This window comes from Miniopterus schreibersii (assembly GCF_964146895.1).
Source record: "Miniopterus schreibersii genome assembly, chromosome: 5".
Lineage (NCBI taxonomy): Eukaryota > Metazoa > Chordata > Mammalia > Chiroptera > Miniopteridae > Miniopterus > Miniopterus schreibersii.
The window spans coordinates 4,787,526-4,811,139 of NC_138106.1; the positions used below are offsets into that span (position 1 = coordinate 4,787,526).

A 23,614-nucleotide genomic window follows, 5' to 3' on the forward strand; every position below is an offset into this window, starting at 1 on the left:
TAGTCAACATCACGCCCCAAGTCAGCCTTGGTTCTGCTTTGCCAACTTCTGTGGCTTTGGGAAACAAGCCTCAGTTTCCTCACAGGTACAATGGTGAGGTTAGAACCTGCCCCCTGGTGAGCTGGTAAAGTTGCCATGAGGATCAAGGGCAAACTGAGACACAGGGGAGAGTAGAGAAGAGGCTACAGTCCCAGAGTCAGACAGAGCCAGGCCTAGGTCAGGTTGGTCAAGCCAGCTGCTTGCCCTGTGACACCAAGTGTCACTTCTTGGTTGGCCTGGTGGTTGTGAGGGTAAGATGCAACACATGCAAATGCACAACCCACAGCTGGTAGCCAATATCACCCCTGCGTGCGTGACAGGACCTCAAAAAGTAAAAGATATCATGGCTTTATGTTAAAATCTCATTTAATTTAATTCCGAAAATAAATGGATTTTATAGCAGAGCCTGGTGAGAAGTTAGGGGGAGGAGGGAGATAACAACAGGAGTCACCAATCTTGTTTGCAAAAGAAAGCAGCAAGTCAGCCAGAAATCAAAATACGGTTTCTCTCTCGTCACCTCAGATGAGACCAGTGGCAAGGCAGGAGTCAATGGGCTGTGCAAAGCTCCTGTCTGCTAAACTCACTGCTCTGTCTGCAAGCTCCTCCTAAGTTCCCTGCGCTCTTGCCAGATAAACAATCAGGGCCGCCAGGGCACATGCCTTCTCGGGAAGCCAGCCAGGGGAGAGGTGTGTCCTGACTTACAGAACACTGAGTCCCAGGGACAACGGGAGGAGCAACCCCGCAGGGCCCTTCTCTCTGTCTCCCCACAAAGCAGGTAAGGGACCAAATCACATATCTGACAGCCTACTCTGCTTCCCTTTGCTAAGATCTCCTTGGAGTTGGTGTTGGGAGGAAAGGCTGGGCAGCCGCCACTCTCTGATGCCAGGGAGAGGAAGTGAAGAGCACAGGGCAAGACCTTTTTCCCAGGCTGGAAAACCAAGGCGAACCCCGTCCATTGACCAGGGTGCAAGGCAGACAGGCTGAGAATGGTGGGTAACATGCCAGGAGTGACCCAGAGGCCCTGCCTTTCACAGCAGATGAGGGGAAAGCAGGAAACCAAGCAGCCTTGTGGCAAACGCCCCGTGATGAGCAACGGGGGGCTTATGGGCCTTCCCATCTCCTCTCAGTGGGAGACATTCTAGCGGCTTCCACTGTCCACAGGTGGGTAAATGTGGTCCCTGTCGGTGTGGGCGGGGCCTTTAAAAAACTGGCTCTGGAAGCTCAGGTCAGGGCACTTGGCTGGGTCGTGGTCTGTTCAAAGAGCATGAGGGCCACGCCATACTGAACCCCAATGTACAGGATGCCCTGGGCCACCAGCTCACTCTGGAGGCTGCCTTTCTCACACGTTTTTGAAGGATTACATGTTTGGTGACTATTGGGCTACATGAGCTCAGGGCCTAGGATCCAGCAGGTGGTCAGCAAACGCTGGTCTCACTCCCCCGCCCAGCAGGGGATGACACCCTCGTGGCCCTAACTCAGCACCAGGCTGACTGGAAGGGCAGACCCTCGGTCTGAGGGGTAGGACTGGGGTCACCTTGGAAGGGGTCACCCACATCAGTCAGGTCAATAGCTTTCTCAGGAATCTGACCTTAATTTTGCCATCCAGGGTCTAGGAGAAGCCAGGGTCTGGGGGTTAGTTGTCAGTGCAGCTGTCTAACCAGCAGGGCTGGAGTAACACTCCGCTGGAGGCACGGGGCCGGCAGAGCCCCGGCCCACACTGGGCCCTGCCCGCTACCCGAGGGGCGGCAGCTCACCATCATCGCCTCCTGCACCGTGAGGTTCGGCAGCAGCATGTCGTCCTGCATGATGTAGCAGGACACCTTCCGGAAGCTGCGCAGGTCCCGGGGCATGCCGTTGATGAGGATGGCCCCCTTCATGCCGGTCTCCCTGCAAGGCCAGGGGAGGGCCGGTCAGCCCAGCTCCTGCTCCTGCTCCTGCTCCTGCTCCCCCCCAGGGCTGGGGGGCCTGAGAGAGAGGCGGCCCCGCCCAGCCCCTTCCCACGTGGATGGTTTGCCACAGAGACAGGGGGAGGAAGGACAGAGACCCAGGACAGCCTCAGCACTCGCAGGAAGGAGCCACAGGGAGAAAATGCCCGGCACAGAAAGGGGTGGAGGGAGGCCTCCCTGGGATGGCATAGGTGTAACAGGTGCCCGCTGGCAGGCAGCGATGGGAGCGGATGCTCCTGCACGCAGCCACAGGTTAGATGCACACCCCTGGCTTTTCGGGGTGGTTCTGAGATTGGCTTCTGAGCAATCCTGTATGTAGCTGAGGTTATACTGGCTGCCCCAAAGGCCAAGACTCTGCAGTCAGGGGTGTGGCCGCTACGTCAGACCCAGTTCCCCAGGGCCCAGCTCCGATGCTGACTGGGAGGGAACACAGCAGGGTCCCTGGGCTCACGTGGCTCCAAGAGCAGGGGGCCTGCGCCCTGGACCCACTCGGCCAAGTGCACGGTCCTTCTCCACGGGAAAAGTTGTGCTCTGTGACCATAGGGGACAGGTTGGGCGTCCATGTGTACTTTGGAAACGGAAGGGGCACTGCCCCCCTCCCTCACTGGCAGACCCGGTGCGTCTCCGTGGCCAGAGGCTCTTCTGGGTGCGTCAGCTCAGCCTGGGGAGGCGGTGGGAACCACAGCCAGTCTGTCCCACAACCTCCCTCCCCGGGGCGCGGAGCATCCGTCTCCACTGCCGTGTCGCAATGACCAGGTGCTGCCTTTGGATGTTTCAATGTTGTTTTCTCCCCCGGGCTGATTCCTTCACAGATTACAAAGCCTCTTAAGCACCCCCATCCCCTCGAGGCTTCACTGGAGCCTGTACAGAACCTTAAGAAGTGATGGGCAGACTGCAGTGGCTGCCACAGTGCCACCTATGGCGGGGATCGTGTTCTCGGCAGGGTGTGCTCACCTGTATCCGGCCAGGATGTTCATGAGCGTGGACTTCCCAGCCCCAGAGGGACCCATGATGGCCACCAGCTCCCCGCTGCTGAATTTGCCAGAAATTCCTTTCAGAAGGGTCTTGTATCCTGCAAAAAAAGCAGACCACATTCGCTCTCTTACTATCACGGGACCTGTCGATTTTATCCCCAGTGCCCTTCAGGTAAACACACAGTACATTTGACCGTGGATCTCAGGCCAAAGGCTGGATTTTTCACACTTCGACTGCATCTCGTGGGCTACGTTAATGACAGTTCCCAGTAGGTGCACAGTGCTTTAGACTGGACAAGGCGCTCTCACACGCACTATCTGGGGTGCCAGGGGTCCACCATTCTCCTTCCGGGGTGAGGAAGCAGGAGTCCCGGGGGCCAGGGGCTTGTCCAGGCCCCCACAGCCAGCATGAGCGGATCCTGACCGAGGGCCATGCCACCGGCCACCCTGCTTCTGCCCCCATGATGGTTAACTAAATGATTATTTTATTTTTTTCATTTATGAATTTTTATTTATAATTTATGCGAATACAAATTATTCATGTAGGATTTATTTGTAAATCATTACTCTAATATATTAATTAACTGATAATTAAAAGTGTACCATTCTGCAGCCACATCAAATGTCTTTGGAGTTTCTGCCAAGTCTCCATCCGAAAGCTTTGTAAAAGGACCAAAAATGTACATGTCCTACCCAGAGCCACAGGAATTCTTTTTTTAGTGGACTGTTCGAAGGTGCGATAAAGAACAAAATAGAAGAACCTGGATTTGTGGACCAAGACTCCTAATTCAGAGCCATTTCTTAGCTCCTGAGAAATATTCCGAGAACATGCCCTTAACTGACCAGGACCACACAAGTGCAGCTTTTCTGCTCCTGCACGATGCTTAGGGGCCTGATGAGAAAAGGGCGGGGGGTGCCCCACCAGATCCCATTCTCTCCCCAGCTTGAGGCTGGATGCTCCCTGGGACCCAGACCTGTCATGTTTATTTGAGCTTTGGCCAGGGACTGGAGAGTTCCTGTCTTCCACTGATAAGTCACTTGAACACCCAAACTGTCACCAGGTGCCACCTTGATTCAGATGGGGAGTCCCCAAGGCCTTGTTTAATCAGGCAGAGAGAAGCGGAAACAAAGGCAGGAAGCCTGTGGCCCTGCGATGTGGCTCATTACAGAGAGCGACCGTCGCCTGGGGAGGGCTGAGATAGTTGTCCCCGTGGGAAAGGGGCAGAGGAACAACCGGAGAGCATCTAGAAGAGTAGCTCAGAACTGCAAATGAGCCAGATGCCTGCCAATGGGACATCCATGACGCTAGGTCAGCAAACGCTGGCAGGTGAGAGTTAAAGGAGATTCACGCATGTGAGGGGACAGGAACCCCAAAGGACAGACAGAAGGGCTGGGGAGAGCAGAGACCCCTCCTCTGCAAGGTCAAACTCCCAGTGCAGCAGGCTCTGAATCAGGATGGAGCTCTGCTGGGCCAGGGGCTCTGGGACCTGGGCCACAGGGGGTCTGTCTGACATCACTGAGGGAGCATTAAATGCCAGGCACGCCAGACATCTGCTCATTACTGCCTCTTGTCAGTTTGGGTCCAGAGCAGGGTCACTCCAGAGCAAACCTTCCTATAAGTTCTTTTTCTCAAAGTTCAAGGCTGATCCCCAGCTGGTCCCCTGTAAACCAGGGGCAGCCTGAGGAAGGCGACGCATCGCTGAGATGTCCATGGCCACTCAGAGGCCAAGCGCAGTCTACACGTGGGTCACGATGGCCGGAGGCAGCCTTGCTTCCAGGACTCTGAGAGATCCCTCCCTCCGGGCAGGGTCCATGGGCACTGCTCTCACTCTGATGTCACCTGGTGCAAGCCCTTGGGGTTGGGGTTCACACAGGGGCACAGATAATAACAGTGGCTTTGGGAAGGCTGTGATGTCCATGGCCAGGAAGTCAGGAACAGACACAGGTGTGGTAGCTGGGAGAGCATCTGGCCCTTTCAAGGGAAAAGTGGGCAGAGTGGGGGACAGACCATAGTCTCCTCCCTTACAGCCACTAGACCGGAGCTGTGGGTCTGCCCGTGAGCCCTGGTGCTAAACAGATACACTGTTGGGTCATGTGAATTACGTGGACTCACAAAGCGAAGACTCATGCCTCAGAGAGGGGCACTGGTTCCAGGGTGACGTGGAAAGACAGGAAAGGCGTGTGTGTGACATGCTGCAGAGCCGCCCAGGAAGGGTCCTCACGTGTGGGTCTCAACGTGTGGGACCCATGTGGAATTCAGTAGTGGAGAAGGACCTAACTTGGGGCTCCCTTCTCTAACATTAGAAACCTGTTTTTCTTTAAAAACGGCAAACACACACTTGGGATTTAAGACTTAAAAGTGACCCTGGAAACAGAAGTCAAGGAGGCGTCGATCTTGTGGGCCCACAGAGCGGCGAAGGAGGAGGCATCGCACACTCAGAAGAGGGGTCCCAGTGCCAGGCTGAGGGAGGGGACACCTGTTAGTGTGTCCAGTGCATGCACAGCCCTAGTTTTATGTAACGAGCTGCTTTTCACCTCAGAGCCTTGCCTTTTTCTCCTTATAAGGAAAGATGCAGACAGACCTATGCCAACACTCTGCTGCTCTACTTTCCCACCGATGAGCCCTACTCAGCTCATCTTCTTGGCATAATGGAAAGATCGCCTGACAGGCAGGGCCATGGATATTCATCAGCCCTGCAGGGTGCAGGTAGTTCATCGTTAAAACAGCCAGGCCAGAAGCCAGACCAGAACCCAAGTCAAAACCTAGACCAGAGAAAAGAAGAGAGATGGAGAGGTGGAGAAAGAGAAATGGAGACAGAGAGACAAGAGATGACGGTGGAGAAAGAGAAATGGAGACAGAGAGACAAGAGATGACAGTGCCCTGGCCCCACTATCATAGGGAAGAGAACTCTGCTCAGACACAGGGTCCCATCCTCTGAGATGGGATGGGCACGCTCTGCATGGAGAAAACAGGGGGCCGAAGGCAGGAGTGCTGGGCCCACGCTGGCATCAGGAGCGTTGGGGCAAACGGGATCATGGGCAGGAGAAAGGCCCCGTGGGAGGGGCAGCTGGAAACGCAGGCTCTCGTTTGTCTCAGAGACCCTGATGCTTTACAAGTGGGGACTGGGAGGGGCCTTCATGGAAAGAGCACAAACGTAAAATGCGATGTTTGGTTCTGGCTGAAAGACTATTCAAACCCAGGCAGCTGAGAAGGAAAAGCTGTCAGAGCAGGCACCTGGCCTTCCGTCTCAGGACACCCGGCCTTCCGTCTCAGGACACCCGGCCTTCCGTCTCAGGACACCCAGCCCTGCCCAGCGAGCGTGCTCAGCGCATTTGCTGAACGGAAACATACATGGGTAGATTTTGAAACTCATGTGGAGAAAGATGTTTCTGAACTGTTTAGTGAAAACTAAAGGGCTTCCTTAGTTACACCTGCAGGGTTTACTTTAGAATGTTCGAGATTCAGAAAAAGCCTGTCCAGATGCCCCGGGTCTCAGTGGCCTGAGGTTCCAGAAGTTGAGCAATGGGGAGGACTGAAGGAGAGGTCCGAGCAAGCCTTCCCACCTGAGGTCAGCCAGCCCCAACTGAGTGCCCGGTAGGAGCCCGGGCATCCGGTAACTGCCCCGGAGCACACCTCGCCCTTGCTGCCACCTGGGTGCAGGCAGAGCGGCTCCCCGCATGGGTATGGCAAGGTGCTCGGAACACTAAGGCCACAGGCCCTGCGTTACCCAAAGAGCTCTTAACTCATCCGATCATTCCTCATCCTTCATTTTCCTTTTCTTTCTATGAACATTCTCAAATCAGAAAAAAAGAAAAAAAAGAAAAAAATTCTTGCCAGGGGGTGGCCAGGCCCCTGTCAAACCCTGACGTGTTCAGGACCCTTCAGTATATCCGTGAGGAAATGTACATCCTCAGACTCACATGGGGCACCCCATGGCTCCTTGTTATGAAAATGCCCCTGCTTCCTGCCACCTCGGCTGCCCAACCACAGGGATTAGAGCAGCAGCGGCGTTTTGGAGCAGCTCACAGCTCACAGCACACCGGGCCCCTGGGGAACCATTAGGCCCCGATCCTGGTGACCTGCAGAAAATAATAAGCAGCTTGTCCCTCAGACTCTAGCCAGTGACTCACTCACTCAAGTTTCATTTAACGAGCTGCTGTTTGGAAAGGGCCGAAGTTTCTAACGTGAGCCAAGGGTCAGCTCTGAGAGGGACTGGGAATGTGGCAGGTGCAAAATAGCACAGAGCTGGGGAAAGTGAAGCAGCCCCTAAGAGGTCAGTGCTCTCCCTGCAGCTAATTCACCTGACTTATCTCTTAGCATTTATCCCGCTCTTACATTTACCATTTGGTTCTGGACATCAGCCACCTACGCCCTTAAACTGCTACAGCTCCCTCCTCCCCTCTCATAGTACAGTTTTTTAAAAGCCAATCTTCCCTAATAGAAACTCAGAGAGTCAAAATACGCTAATAAGTATGGCACGTGCTTTGATAATTTTGCTTAAAATGCACCGGAATCTACCTTAACACTGGCCCCACGTTTCTTAGAAACACAGCTCACTGTTCAAGTAGCCAAGCAGCCGGGCATTCTTAATACCGTGGAACTTCTTAAGAAAGTCTGGAATTATTAATGCCCTCTGGATTTCAGGCTCGGCGAGCTCACTGACGTCACTATGAAGGAAGGATGTCCACTTTGCACTGGTTTTCATGAAACCTGGTGGCCTATCGTCCCGAGAGGCCATCACTTTTGAGTTCACTAAAAATAGCTGTGCACCTGGGTGGTCCCTGGATCTGTGTCACATGACACAGGGCATCGAGGAGTGTGAGGGTCGGTCAGGCTGCACTTGATCCTGAGGTCCTAGTGGCCCTCACAGGAACTCTGAACCTGTTGCTTACACTTCTCCAGCCTTGGTTTTCTCATTGATGATGTGGGAACAATGCCCAACTGTTGTTGGGGACTCGATGAGGCGGGTCAGGCTACCCACCCACGATGAGCACACAGGGCCGGCCGGACCCTCCCTCTAAGACAAGACATGCAGTCCTGTGACCTTGGGCAAGTTCCACACGTCTCCCCTCTCCTCTCTCATGGGGCCCACCGGGGTGAGGCATTTGGAACAATGCCTGGCACCCAGGAGACACTAAGCTGAGTCAACATTTACTATAACTATGAACTAGTTCTAATCCTTTTATTTTAAAAGCCTAAGATTTTACCCCAAATTTACTTTTAGAATGACAATGAAAAGGCTTTGATCTGTCCTATTGATCCTAAGCTATTATCTTATATCACACATCACACCATTCATAAGGATTGTTTATTAAGCAGTACACGTCGGGCACAGTGCTTCATATGTAACAAGTTATTTGATCCAGTAAGATGGGGGTTATCATTATTAATATGCCCTTCTCCCAGCTACTAGGTGGGAGAGCGGGGTTTACGGAGACTCTCTCATCCTGGAGCCCACGTTCCCACCCCACCCCTTCCTCCACTGAGCGCATGTTGCTCTAAGGTGCTAGGCCTGGAAGCATTTTATTAAAAGAAACATAGAAAAAGAGGGAAAAAAGAAAATTGTAACTAAGCCCCACATACAGTTCAATTAATCTTAACCTCCTTGTTACACATTAATTTAGTATTTTCTACAAAACTACAACCTGACGATTTCACATTAAACACCTGCAAATCCGAGAACAGCATTCGTGCACCAGGCTGCTGCTGCCTCACTGAGACCTTGGCTCGCCGGCAAGGCCGGCAAGGCTCCAGCCCTGAAAATCCAGCCACAAGACTAAAATGCACAGGCCCTGACCAAACCTCACATCCTCCTAAGATAACCTCCCTGAGCCTTCCTCCTGGGCCAAATTCTGAAGTACAATGTTGCTGGGAGCTTTGTTCCGGCCGTGGAAATTTCCATCCAGCAACGACAAATGGAGATGCTTCGATGGAAAAGCGACTCACCAGCGGGCGGGCGTGTGCAGCTCTTGAGGGGCTTCCCAGGAATGATGAAGCCTGTGCCCACCTGGTGCTTGAAAGCTCACAGCCTTAAAGCAGCTGCGCTTATTAACATCTCTGCAATGTCGGGGCTGAGTCCCAATGAGCAAGAAAGCTGGGAAGCCGTAGAGAAGGGCGAGTATAGAAATTCTCACGAGAACAACTTACCACGCTGATGGTATTATTATTATTCAGTAAAATCCTTAATGAAGCCAAAAACCAACCCTTCAGCCAACTGACCTACACACTGCAATGCACTGAGCCCCCTGGAGTATTGGTGAGTGGATCTTAGCCACTCCCCTCCGAGAGAAGGATTCTCACCAGCCCCATTCTGCAGATGCAGAAACTGAGGCCCAAAGCCACATGGTTAATTAAGGGTAGAGCCAGGGTTCAAGAGCAGGCCGCCTGACCCCAAATCCAGGCTCTTATCACCACCCATACCCTGCCTGCCCTCCTGTCCATGATGCCTAGAGCAGGCCAGTGGTTGGGCTAACCCAAGGAAATGGCACCCAGAAACTGCCAACTAGATGGTTAGTCAGAGGTGGTTCATGAGCTTGACACAGCAAGGGAAGACCAAAACACCCCATTTCCTCCAATCCCTTGCCTTTCCTCCCCACTTCTCCTCAGATCTCTTCTGGGGTAAAGGCATACGCTCTTCTCCTGGAATTTAGGTTTCTGTTATTTCATTCATTCACTTGGCAGATGTCTAGTGAGTGCCAGGCCCTCGGCTGTGCCATAGGGACAAGGGATACTGACACAGCCCCTACTGGGAAGCTCAAAAGGAGGTACCTGGGAAGGGCTCTAGCCACAGAGGTAAGAATGAATGAAGGCAGGCTCCCTTCCCTCAGCCAGGAGGCAAGGTAGGTTCCTGGCAGAGGGTGCAGCCCAGGAAAAGAACACAGAAATACTGATTGAGCACACCCCTTTCTTAACAGCAGTTCTCCTGGCTACCCACAGGGAGTGGCTGCAGAGAAAAGAGTCTGGGAGACAGGCAGAAAAGGGCTCTCCTTGAACCCCTTCTGCCAGGCTAAGACCTTTGAAGTTTATATTCTAGAGACATACCCAATTCTGAAATCAAGATGCATAGAACTGCCTTGGCCAGTGTAGCTCAGCTGGTTGAGCATCGCCCAATGTATCAAAGGTCTCAGGTTCAATTCCCAGTCAGAGCACATGCCTGGGTTTCAGGGTTGATCCCCAGAAGGGAGCACGCAAGAGGCAACCCATCGATGTTTCTCGCATAGATGTTTCTCTCTCTCCCCTTTTCCCTTCATCTCTCTCTAAAATCAATAAAAACATTTTTTTTTAAGCACAGAACACCACTTGGAAGAGAGAAACTGACCAGATGAAAATTGCCACCCTCCTCTCTAAGCCAGATAAAAATCAGGTATGCGGAAAGATTGCATGGTTTGACCCAGGACACACACACCACACATGACACATTTGTGACAACTAGATGCATATGGTTAGAGGCTTCCTGCTCACCATTTAGGACCTAACTATTTTCTAGACAAGCTGATATGCAGGTCTTTAGAATATGAAAGCTTCCTCTACAAGTCTTAATGGGGACACTGATAAAATATGAAACTAAATGTAAGGGCTCCCACTTTTTAACTAGACTTTTGTATAGAGTATGTTCTTATGTTAGTAACGTGCATTGTGATTGTTTATAGTAATGGAATGCCTAAGGTACCAAGTGCACTGCCTTCCTTTCGCACCGGTTTTTACTTGCCTCACCAGCAAAACCTCAGAAAGATAGAGGGAATTTACCACTTCGGCTACCCACTGCCACCTCTAGCTTCCTGTATTCCACCCCAGCTCAGTGAGTCTCAGAGACCTGAGAACTATAATCTCCACACAGGCTTACACAACTGTCAACTCTGCAATAAAAAACAAATAAGCAAGTAAAACCCAAGACTATGAGAAAAATCATTAGCCCTTGGCAACTTGCACTTATTAAAAAACCCAAAAGGTTGAGCAAAGCATATAAATGATGGTGTTTGACTTTTCATAGCACACAGAAATTAAGCCCAAAGTAACGGACCTGCCAGGTATCTAGAGAAGGCCCTGGTCCCCCGGGAGAGGCAATGCACTGCACCTCCTATTCCGCCAGGGTGGTCCCAGGCCTTCCAGGCGTTAAAATGCAGCCCAAGTGGCAGAGATCATGTTTATCACATCCGTGGAGTCACCAAAAAATGTGCACCAGGTGCTACAGAAAACACCCCTCACTGGCACGCCCAGGATGGAAGTGACTTGGCAGGGAGCAGGGCAGCAGCCGCCTTGCAGCGTGACCGCTGGATTCCAGCCAGCTGACTGGATCCCCGCTTCAGATTCCTGAGGGCAATTCCGGGATTCCACAATCCACCCCAGTCATTTTTAAATTTATGGCTGGGTGCTTCTTGCCCAACCTGCTTGACCCAACCCAAGAGGCCCTGCCTCTTATCACTTCACCTACACGGTGAACCCAAAACAAAACAAAAACAAGAACATTTATAAGGATTCAGATATCAGTTGTCTCTGGAAAACGTGTTGGACCTGAACGTATGGTGCTTTAAATAGAAGCCTGGAACACTGTGAAGGCTCCCCACTCGGCTGAAAGCTGCAAGGACGCAGGGACAGTCACCGCGGGCAATGCCAGCCCGTTTCCTTAGGATGACATTTCGAAATATCTGTATGCTGTTTCCATTCCAGTGAAGCCTCCGAAATACGCTTAAAAAGACATCAAAATAATAAGTTTTAAAAAAAAAATCTCCATCCATCAGATCCAATTCAGAGACGTTTTCTGGGGTAAAATCTGTCTGTAGTAAGGTTCTGGCGCTGTCAGGGGCCAGGTGTTCCACGGACCTGGGGTGGAGCTTGGGGTCTGCACCCCTGGGGGGTCCAGGGCAGCCCCAGTCCAGGGCAGGCGGCCGCACCCCCCGCACCCCGTGAGCTCGGCCTCCCCGGCTCCGGCTCAGCAACAGCGCCCCGCGCGCAGCCAATCGCGCGGCGCCGCCGAGGTTACCCGCGAGCGTTGACCGGGAGTAACCTCGGCGCGGGCGGAGGCGGGGCGGCGGCCACTGCGCACGCGCGGCAGCGCACACCTGCCCCTCCCGCACTCGCCAGGCCCGCACCTCCAGGCTCTTCTCCTCCAGCCGGCCGGATTTTAGGGTTCCCAAGGAGCACGAAAGTCCTCCGGAGCCTCCCCCAGACCCGCAGCCGGTGCGTCCGGCCATCTGGCGGGGACAGCGCAGACGCCACCCCGGGCCCCAGGCCTGCAGAGGCAGCGGGCACCGCACTGGGAAAGGGGGGGGGGGTACTCCCCATTTAAGGCCCTCGGAAGAGCCGCCCGAGCCTCCCCTCTGCCACAACCTGCTGGTGAACAAAGGCCCGAATGAATGCGCCCCTTTGAGACAAGCCAGTCTCAGCGCCCTTGGAAGCAACGTCTGGGTGCCAGACAGGTGGCCCTTGAACACCCATCGGGGAGGGAGCGGGCAGCAGAGGTGCCCAGCACAGCCCATGGAGGACATCTGGGAACCCCCTCCCCGGGAAAGGTGGGAGGCCTTTTGTGGCACCTCTGCTGCCACGGGGTTTGGGGTTGTGTATGTCACGGGCCAAGTAAACCCAACACAGCTCATGGTAGGGAGCCTGCGAAATGGCGAAGGGGGAGTTCTCAGTGAGCTAGTGGGGAGGCAGGTAGTCACCCTGGAGGTTTCAGCCGAATGTAGCCCCCTCCCTGCCTCCTGGGTCAGAGTCCATACTGACATGCCCCTACGGCTTTCCCATGGCCGCTCAGTGATGCAGAGTGCTGCAGCTAACAGCATTTGCTTAGTAAAAAATAGTGCTTAATTTAAAAATAGGCACTCTCCCCCCAAAAATGGAAGGAGAGAAGTAACAACTGAGAAATCTCACAAAACTCCTGCTAACAGGTTTACTTTCGAGACAGGCAGTTGAGATATCAGGCCAGGGACTTTTTCTGAGCAGAACAGCTTGCCTGAGTGGCAATAAAACAAACAGAGTGACTCACATCTGCTGGTCTATGGCGCCCCACCCTTACCAGTTTACAAACAGAGAAGCAGCACATTCCAGCAGGGGCTCCTGCTCATGCCCCGCCACCAAGGATGCCGCTCTGGTGCCTGCTCCCAAAGAGGATTCTCCTCATTTCCTCCAAGGGCCAAATGCTTATTTCTTTCTTTGACTCACTTTGACTTAGCTTGGCTTATTTCGGCTCTTAACACACCTGTATACTATTTTGTACTTGGTCAGGCTTTATCCCTTCCGATTTGTGAGCTTATTTCAAAACCAAGACCAAGATCTAATCTGCAGAATTCAAAAAACAGAACTTGGGTCAACCAATGAACATTACTTAGATTCAGATTTCAGCTCAACAGACAGAAGCCTTTTCTAAGAATTAGACTGTTCAAATATGGGCCCGGCTGCCCAGAGAAGTGTCAGCCCCTGGTTACTAGAAGGGCTCAGATAGATGCTGGCCACCTACTATTGGGGATGGCTCAAGGAGGACTCCTCCTCAGGTGAGAGGTCAGACCAAGGATGCTTCAAGGCCCCTTTGGGCTCCAAGATTCGGATTCTAAATATAGGTCTCAGGTGTAACCACAGTCTTGAAGTCACTCTGGCATGTTTTCATTTTGACACCAAGTGTCACCGTACAAAGCAGAAAGGTCACTAACAACGTGAGAAAAGAAACTATTGGCTGGGGTCAACTGGACCCTCCAGGCAGACCAGCCACCAGCCCTGACTCTGCAAACTTCTCTGGCTGCCTTTGCTCACACTTTGGGCAGAAATACTTGTGTTCAATATATTTTATTTGAAGGTAAGCTTTCCTCACAGGTTCTGAAACTTCATCAGCATGGGTTTGGTAAGAGAATCACCCCCATTCTACAAACCCCTACTTTGTATGGTTCCTTCTTTATAAACATACTATTTAATCTGACCCATGTGGTACCTTTGTTTCTTAAATAAGCAAATCTGTTGATTTTAGAACTGAACTAAAAAAGAGCAGGTGTATGGTTACTAAACTTTTTCCCCCCTGCCAATTTATAAACAAAAGAAATGGTTTCATGTTCAGCAAAATGTCACCTTGGGTTATTTCCTGGCCTTGGCAGATTAGGTTCTGGTTTGTAAGAGAGGACTTTAGTTGGAGAATGTGAAGTTTTCAAGATACAAGCTTATTTGAGGTGTTAAAAGGAGGCAAGGGGGCACCCACCCAGCAGGTGAAAATAAGAATAAGTGTGGCAAGAATGTCCTCAAAAAGTGAAACAGTGACACCAACTCCCCACTGAGCAGAGCACAGGCCTGCAAAGTCCCACAGAAGAGACCAGATGGCTCAAGAACAGGCACATTCTTGGGGCAAGTGACAGAGTGTGAGCATGCCCGAGTAAAGAACCTGCCAGTCGAAAGGTAACAGGGCTGGCCAGACATTGAAGCACAGGAGGAAGGGAGACCTCCAGGCCCATGTTAGCAGAGCCACCTGAGCCATTTCTATGGGGGATGTGGAGACTGACGGTGGCACATTTTTGAACCATGCCCCAGGCCCCAGCTCCCAGTGGGTGATGGCTTGGCTTCCATGCAGCTGCTCAAAGGAAAAGGGTGTTCTGGCTGGAGAGGGAAGTGACTAGACCCCTTGGATGTAAAGTTTTCCTTGTAAACTAGCAAACCCTTTAGTTTCATACATAGTCACTATACAGTCATGTCGTGAGTCTGCCGTGAGAGCCAGTCCACCCTCAGCAGTTTTTCAAAGCCTTTTTCCAAGCCTATAAGGCAAAAGATCAGAACTGTTCCGGAAGATCCATCATCAAAGCGCCCTGCATGGGTGTCCTGCCTGCCCGCCCCAGGGAGCCTCCAAGAACTGAGAACCTAAGAACTGGCCCTGGAGGGGAAGAGAGGAGTTGTCCACTTGGCTCCATTCATAAACACCCAGCCCCCAGCAAGGAGCCCTTGCCAGGGAGGTTTAGGATCACCACACTGCACCACATCAAAGACCAGCCACAGCCTCAAGGACAAAGGCAGAGTCTTTAAAAGCACTTTCCTTTCACACTCCCAAAAAAACCCCCACCTGAGCATGATGGTTCCCAAGAAGCACGGAGTAAATCCATTCAGGCTGGGGGAGTAGAAACCCCTTCCGAACCTGGGCAGCCCTCCCCCTGAAACCCCATCGCTGCCTTGGGATTGCTGCCATCCCCTCTAACTGGCCACCCTTCCCATCCCTGCCCCACTGGGTGGATCAAGTCACTGGCACTTGGTTCGACTCCAGTCTTCCCTTAATGGAATTCCTGAAAGGCATTTATTAAAGGCACATTCCACTCATTTTAACCAGCCTGTCATCACAGGCCCTGGGAAATAGCTATGGAAATTAAGAGAAGGCAAACTTGAATTTGAGAAGGGTGTTGAAACACATTTCTAGAGCTTAGATGCAAACCAATACAGATAAGGGGGGGCTGCCCAGATTGTTTGACTCCTCCCTGGCTTTTGGCAAGGAAGAGGCTGGAGGGTCGGGTTCCAAATGAGGAGATGCTGTTTCATCCCCGCGGAGAGTTACCATGTTGGGACAGCAGCCTGGCTGAGGATTAGTGGAGAGAACTCGCTAAAGCCCCAGGTACGATTACTTTTGTTCTCAACCTGAATGTCATCACAAGGTAATCCTGGGAGGGGTGCTTAATTTCTGAGAATCATGTCACCTGCGTATGTGACAGCATGCCATGCACCTTGGCCTCCCTTCCCTGATGAGGGGACAGGACAGCTGGAGACTTTCCAAAGGACCAGGAGATTCCTTATGAATGGCAGAGGTGACTGACATCGAAACAGGTCAGTTAAAAGGGAAATCAGTTGGAATTGTCAAAGCAATCACTAATAGTTTCGTAAAACGGGGTGCCGCCCATCCATGTGATGGTGGATGGTCCAGTGGTGCGCCCTCCTCAGGGTCAGGTGCCTACTGGGTTCCTTGTTGGACCTTAGCCTCAAATAACACAGACCTGCTGTCACGTCCCACCTTGTGTGCTCCCGTGACCCGGGATATGTCTCTGAACCTCATGTAGTCCATGGGTACAAAGGGCAGAATTAGCCCCTGAGCCCAGGACCGGCCTTAATTTCACAAATGGAAAGTGCTCCGGTCTCCTTTGGGGGGTCAGCACTATCCATAGGACCCCGCGCATTCCACTTGTAAATTGTGACCAGTTACATGCTAATAAAAAGAGGCCCCTGTGTGACGAGCCCCAAAAGCCAGAAAGTGCTATGTAAGTGTCAGGCCTCACCACCCACATCATCTCAGAAGTTCAGGATGCGGGTTCTCTTGGCGCGGGTCTTAAACGCTCCCAACAGTGTCTGCCTACAGGAAGCAGAAGCTGCCGTCCAAAGGGCTCAGTGACAACAACCAACCTAGACTGTTCAGGTGGGATCCCCGACACAATAGCTTGTGTGCTGGCACCAGAGTCCATATTGTTCCAAATCTTTCGTCCTGTCAACTTATGCTGCTACGTTTGTGAATTCCTCAAGGGATAGTAATTACTGTGAGAAGCCCGTGAAATCATCCTTGGGGCGTACTTTTTTCTCTGGGGAATGGTTCCTTTCTACTAGGAATCTATTATATGATCTAGTTTTTCCTCCAAAGGCATCATTAATCATATGGTGAAAATGTAATTACGATTGAAAATACGAGATGCTTTGTGCAATGCCATAATCACTGCTTGGCAACAGTCAAGCTCAAGAACGTCGAAGAACCAGTGCCCGACCCCTCCTCCTGCAACAAGCCATTGACCACTCACACCTTTGTGCTAAGGACTATGATGTTCTGCCTTCTTTCTTTAAAATAATTACGTAGGAGTTTATAAGACTCTTCTGATCACAGTGCAAGCCTTGCTATAGGATTCTGTGCCGAGTCGGTGTCCCGCACCATGTTCTGGCTGAAATTATGTGAGAAAAAGACTTCCCTGGAATTTACTGGCGTCGTCCTGGGGTTTTGTGATGGAAAGAAAGCTGGGCTGGGAGTCAGACAGCCAGAGCCCAGTGTTGGCTCTGACCTTCTGCTCTCGAGCTCTCTTCCCCTCGCTATGCAGCCAGGAGCTACAGCTCTCACAGCTCTCACATGCAGAGATGCGCCTCTCCTGCGCGATTCCCGGGGCGCCCAACCCCAGTGTGGCCATTACAGTGAGCTCCACATGTAAGGCTGAATTTAAACAATTAAAAACAAATTGATAGAGACAGCAAAACTGATATGGTGAGAGAGGTAAGAGAAAGACCTCCTTCCCCAAAGGCCGGTCACACTTGGTGTCACACTGAGGTGGTGCCAAATACACAGTTGCACATCGAGAAAAAAGGGAAATGAGAGAGAGGCTGGCAGCCGACTTCTCAGCTCAACCTCATTGTTGCTGGGGACAGAGACAATTGCCAGCAGTGAGAGGGACAAAGGGAGAAAGGCACGCTGAGGGAAAGTAGCCAGACCTGAGGGGGGCTGGGAAGCAAGCAGGGGGACAGTGAACCTGGTGGGAAAGGTACAGGTGGAATTCACAGGTGTCAGCCCAGTGCCTGGGCCCAGACTCAATGCTGGCTTGCACTGTTCGTCCTGGGGGTGGTTCTTTTGGGGAAATATGGCCTCCAAGTTACAAGCTTACTGGAGATGTAGCACTGGGGAGCCTGCTGGTGAGGGGACGCAGTGGGCACTGAGATGAACCTCAGTGGCGAACTCCCCTTATCCAGGAAAACTCTAGGCTTCCCTGGGTGCGGCCTCTAGTCTGGTGGGGCAACCAATCCAGCAAGCAGCAGCAGAGCAGGCCCCATGGGAACCAAGCCTGGGAAAGAAAGCGCTGCTTCCCTGTGGCTACAGAGCCCCTGGTACCCCTAAGGCCCAAGGCAGACTGCAGGGTCGGAAATCACTGCCCCCAGCCCCAGGCCTGCCTGGCTAGCTGGGGCACATGGGCAAGCCTTAACCACTCGGTTTCCTGGTATTTAGTGAGAAGGTGGACAAGTATTTCCCACCCTGAATTTAGGCTGGAGTGAAAACCCATCTAAATTCTGAATTGCAGGGTACCAAGAGCAAAAGAAATGATGGTGCACACAGTGGGGGAAGGGCAGACACAGGTGCTGCTGCTAAGGAGGGGGCCTGGGAGGAAGCCAGAAATTGGCCCTTGCTGGGCAACAAACTGCCGCTGGGATACAGAAGCCCCATGGTGCCCAGCTTCCTCTGGCCTTAACCACAGCAGACTCTGGGCGGTCCCTCCGGGGTCACTGCCTCCGCCTCCCTTCTGGAGCCCACAGGGGTTACTGTAGGGCAAGTGTCTATCTAGCAGCCACTTGAGCTGAACTTCCAAGTGGCGGCCCCTCCCTCACTGATTAAGACCCATCAGGGTTGGGGACGTTGGACAGTTAGTGTGACCAGTTCTAACATTCAGAGAATACGGGGTGGACAAGCCATACACCTGACTGGGAGACAATACCCTCCACTTGCAGATGTTGGTTGAGTACCTGCTGTGTTGGGTTTCAAGCCAAGATTCTGCCACAGTTTTCAGATGTTTGCATTTCTGCATTGCGAGCTATCTTCCCTTAAAGGGGAGCCATCCAAGCGTTTTCAACCATCAGGACACATTCTAAGGCCACATGTGTCAGAGGGACAGAAGCTGATCTATGCTGCCCACAGGTTTGCTAGAATTTGTCTACACAGACAAACCAAGCCAACCATAACAAGGTCGCCTGGTGCATGTTTTCGGTAAAAGCTTTTGTCAAGTTCAGGAGAAAAAGGCTGAAACCCTATGTTGAAATTTCAATAGGCTCAAATGAATGAGCCCCACCTTGAGCCTGTCATAGAATTTCTTAACAAAACAGGCTGGATACTGTGAAAATGTAAGTGTCAGATAACAACGCTGTACAACCAGCGGGTGAGAAGGTTTAGGATCTGCTGCTGGTTGTGCAAACAGACATGAAGTCACCCAACAGCCAACCTGGCTGGCAGGTCCCAGCGACCACTCAGCCCAGGTTCTAAAATCCCGGTGACCAAGAAGTCCCGAGTGCCCATGCCAACAGCCTCAACGCTGAGCTTCAAGAGAGGAGGAAAACAAATGTAATAGAGTGGGGAAAGAGAAAGAAAAGTTAACAAGTGTCTTGGTCGGTCTTTTTCTAAAAATAAGAAGGGTCAGATCTGGATTTAAAAATTACAATGTTCCAGTGGTATGCAGGTCACTTTCATTGTCCCAAATACCTCATAGATTTTCAAGGTGTTTTAAATGATTCGTTAGAAACCAGGGACCATCGTTTCTTGATGACGTATAGTGTCCTCTCCCGGTGGGGGGATGATGGATGGGTGCCCGGAGCAGAGGGAGGTGAGTAAGTGCCATAGGAATAGGTCAGAAATACCAACCCAGGGGCACTGACTCCACACACTCTGAAAATCTAGAGCTGACAAAGGAGCATCCAGGTTGCTAAGAAAACTTAAAATACCATCATTTGTCAATTCCGGTTCACATGCAACCAGCTTGTGGCAAACTCCTGGACTGTATGGCTTTCCAGAGAGCCCTCGCGTTCCCTCTTCCCTATCTCTTCTACTTTTATCTCTATGGTATATTTGACAACAATTTACGTTTTTTTAATATCCCATCAACGCCACCCATGAGAGTCCTTTAAAGATCTTTAAACGTAAATGATTGGTTTCGAGGGGTCAGGCTAAGTCACCAGCTACCTTGTAACACTTCAAACCTGGGAGGGAGCCCTCGTCTTCCATTTTGCTCTGAAACATTAAAAAATAGTCCCATCTTGAAAGACTAACGTAAACAGCCTCCAGTAAAGGGGGCCCTCCAAGTGCACTCCAGAAACCAGCACGCGTGGGCTCTGGCCGACCTTTGTAAATTCTCTGTACTCACATCAGGAGTTAAGAGCCACTGCGAACCTTGGATCATCTAATCCGCCTGTTCACATTATAGGTGAGGAAAACCAGGCACCGAGCAACGAGGTCAACCGGCCGCGGCAGTGACAGTGGGGCAGTGACAGTGGGAAGGAGGCTCTGCCCGAAACTGCCAGGCCTAGCTTTTCCCAAACAGCCTGTCGCTTCCTTCCCAGGTCCCTCCCGCCTCCGGACGCACACAGCAGCCTCCTCCCTACCTTTTTTCCTCCACCAGGGTCCTTCGGGGACCGAGTAGGAAAGGTCCTTGAATTCAATGTTGACAGCCGCCCTCCGAGGCAACGAGGAAAAGCGCTGGGCCTCTGTCAGGTTGTTGTCCACTTTTTTCAGGTGCCCGTTCAGCAGGTCCTTCTCGGTGGTGTCCACGTTACTGGAGACCACCTCATCCACCGAGACGCACACCGACTTGGGCTCCGTCATGGTCATCGCTGCAGAATAGCTGCTGGCGTTCTGGAAAGACGGGGGAGCCAGGAGAGGTTAGAAGCCGCAGCGGGAAAAGAGCGCCGGGGACTGACCCCTGGGCTCAAGGTCATTGCTTCTTACACCACAAAGTGACTTTGGCAAGAGAAGCAAACTCACCTCGAGGAATCTGTTATCTCTAGGCACCGCTTTTTACTCTATTAAAACAATATGAAGAAAAAGATATCTTTTTCTAAAGGTTCGGTGACCGTGGGCAAATCAATATGCTTCAGGCCCCGCCGAAGCCCAGAGGAACCCTGGGGTGGGAAAATATTATACTGTGCTTTCTCTAGCTGTCTCTTGAATCAAGAGAGAACATTCCAGCCCAGCCGGCATGGCTCAGTGGTTGAGCACTGACTATGATCCAGGAGGTCATGGTTCGATTCCTGGTCAGGGCACATGCCCAGGTTGCAGGCTCGATTCCCACCCAGTAGGGGGCGTGCAGGAGGCAGCCGATCAATGATTCTCATCATTCATATTTCTATCTCTCTCTCTCTTCCTCTCTCTGAAATTAATAAAACACACACACACATATATATATATATTTTTTTAAAGAGGGAACATTCCAAAAGTCCCAAAGCATGGGCCTCTGGCAACGCTTCTTCATACTGCTGAAGGCAGTTGACCTGATTGGAAGGGGCCATGGATAACCGTCTGGAGTAACTCGGGCCCTTGTGACTGCGGGAGGACTGGGGACACACCGTGGTGCTGTTGTTTGAGGTTTTTTTCCCCATAGGTTTGTTAGCCATTGCTTTAGAGCTGATAGCTTTTGGATCATAATTGTTTCTAATCAAACATCCAAAACAAAACTTGAGAGTGGATGAGAAATATTCTTATAAACCTAGTAACTCATGTGGCCAAAACAAGCTGTCCCCGTATTGGAATGCCCTACTGAGGGCACCTGACTGTGTCCTGAAGACCTGGCCTTTTTTTCCATCATGGTATTTAAGGGCCCACAAGTCTTAGAGGGCTTGGTGGTTTCAAATGTCTAAAGCACAGAGGGATGGGCAGATGTGGGCATAGGGGTTTCTGGTTCTTGTGATGTTTGAAAATGTTGCTTTGACATTTCAGAAAAAGGCACAGGTGCACACGTGCATGCACGCACACACGTCTCAGGCATCTCCTACCCCTGGAAAGCTTACCCAAATAAAAACTCAGCCAGTATACTGACTATAACACTCTGTGGATAAAAATTAAAGTGCAGAATAAAACTGACAAAATTAAGCCTGGTTTGCTTCTGGCACCAAGCATGTGAAATGTTTCAAATGCAAACATAAGTAGGTTTGTTCACTCCGGAAACCAGGGAAGGTCTGTGTTGGCCCAACATCGGGGCTCCTCAGAGCCTTGGCATGACAGTGTGCCTCTCCAGCTCCCAAGAGGCAGCCACAGGGTGCCACCTCTGCCTCTGAGCTTGACCCAGCCTTCTGTGTCTGGGCCTCTTGAAGGAGTATAGCAGACCCTGCCACAGCTCAGCACGCTCTTGGCTTTGGCTGATGGGGAGAAATTATGTACCTTCAGCTCTGACACCAGAGCAGGCACCAAATGCCATCCCTTTGCCCACCCATCTTGTCCTTTGGGGCACATGCTGCGGTCCCAGGATTATAACCCACTTTAACTCCATAATTGCCCTTGAAACACCAAATCCTGGCCTTGGGGATAGTGGAGGGAGCAATGGGCAAGACAGTTAGCTCCAGGCCCGGTCCCCCAGGTTTCTTCTCAACCTCACCATACCACCCAAGTGAAAAAGCTAACCGTGTGGTCAAGCCCACATCCTGCTGGCAGGTGTGGCTCTAACCTGGGATCCTGAATCGCCTTGTAATCAGTTGTGGGTGAGGAGTATCCAGCAACCTCTCCAGTGATGGTCCCCCTTGACTTCCACCCCAGCATTCCGGCTGCCACAGACCATCCATACCCTCCCCCAGAACCTACCACAGGTGTCAACCCCTGAGGAGGCCCAGGAATAGGTCACAGCTTTCCTTTCTGATGAACACGGGAATGAACACCATTACTCCAACCACCTGGGACGGGACCGCTGTAGGGGATGCCTGGCTTGTATTATGATGAGGGCCTGGCTTTCCCCTCCAGAGCCCAAGGCTATCTTTTCTCACTCATTCATTTACAAATTGAGCACCAAATAAAGCCCTGGGGGTTAGCAGTCAGCCACACAAACTTGGCCTATGGCCTCAGCAAACTCCGGTTCAAGATTGGGCCCCAGGCAAGAATTTAGGCAATTAGTTACAATACTGTGAGGCAAGAACAACCAGGAGACGTTGCAGAGACTCAGAAGGGGTGTGCAGCACTGTGCAGGACAAAGCTGGGTGACCAAGTGATTTGGGAGTGAGAGAGAGAGAGAAGCCAGAGTCAAGGACTCACTATTTCAAGTATTAAAGAATAGCGCCTCCTGCATAGTAGGCAAGTGCCTATAAACAATGACTATTGATTCAGCAAGTACAATGTGCCCATTAAACTCCAGGCTGCATAGACTATGCCTCTTACTATCTCCCCGCCTCCAGCAGGGGGTATTATCATCTCCCCCCTCATCCATTTCGGAGGACGGATCTAAGGCACAGAGAGATGCCGGACCTGCCCAGGACCCCACGGTTAGTGAGTAGCCAAGCCAGTGTCCAGCTCTGTGTGGCTTCCATACCTGCACCCTGTCCCAGCCAGCATCCCTAGCAGTGCTTGAATTTTAACAGACAAGTTGTAGGTGACCCTGGTCATCACAGCCCCTGTCCATTATAGGGAAAGCCATATACACACACACACACACAAAAAAAAAAAAAAACACAGAGAAAACCATACAACCCCACCCCCAAATACGCTGACACCAAAGCTGTGCACACCACTATCCATCCACCTTTCCTTCAAGGGTGTCCACGGCCTCGCCCAATTAATAAAATCACGGCATCCTGTATGATGGGAGGCAGTGGCTGTCACTCTGAAATAGACCAGCTCTCTGGAAACACCCTCAGATGAGAGCAACCAGCAATGTAGGTTACAGCTTGTCGTCCTCAGCCTCCTGAGCTCATTAATAATGAAAGAAATATATCTTCCCTCCCCACTGGTTCCTCCTCATTGCTTCCCTACCTTACTGAAGCATTGTCTTGACCTCGCCCTTCCACGTACAATTTGTGCTGCATAATAAGTGGTAAGTAACAGTAAACCCATTCAGGGGTGCTGAATGCCCCTGTTTGGAGTGATCCTGCCTGCTGTTGGTGAGCATATTTCCTGGGGTGCTGGTTTCGATTTGAATGCAAACATATAGAGATGCCTATTTACCCAGGGAAACATAGTTACAGAAACACATGCACACGCACACGCACATGCACACACACGCAGC

General features: G+C 51.7%; 1 protein-coding gene across 7 annotated transcripts in view; it reads right to left on the reverse strand.

Moving 5' to 3' along the window:
- Positions 1-23,614, reverse strand: part of ABCG1 (ATP binding cassette subfamily G member 1) — a 56,368-nt gene that overhangs the window by 14,069 nt on the left and 18,685 nt on the right. For all 7 annotated transcript variants that reach the window (XM_081139011.1, XM_081139012.1, XM_081139008.1 and 4 more), the window contains 3 exons: positions 20,016-20,265; positions 2,940-3,057; positions 1,794-1,926 (listed from right to left, as the gene is read on the reverse strand). In XM_081139011.1, the coding sequence (XP_080995137.1) occupies positions 1,794-1,926; positions 2,940-3,057; positions 20,016-20,265 (501 nt within the window). The remainder of the gene's footprint in view (positions 1-1,793; positions 1,927-2,939; positions 3,058-20,015; positions 20,266-23,614) is intronic.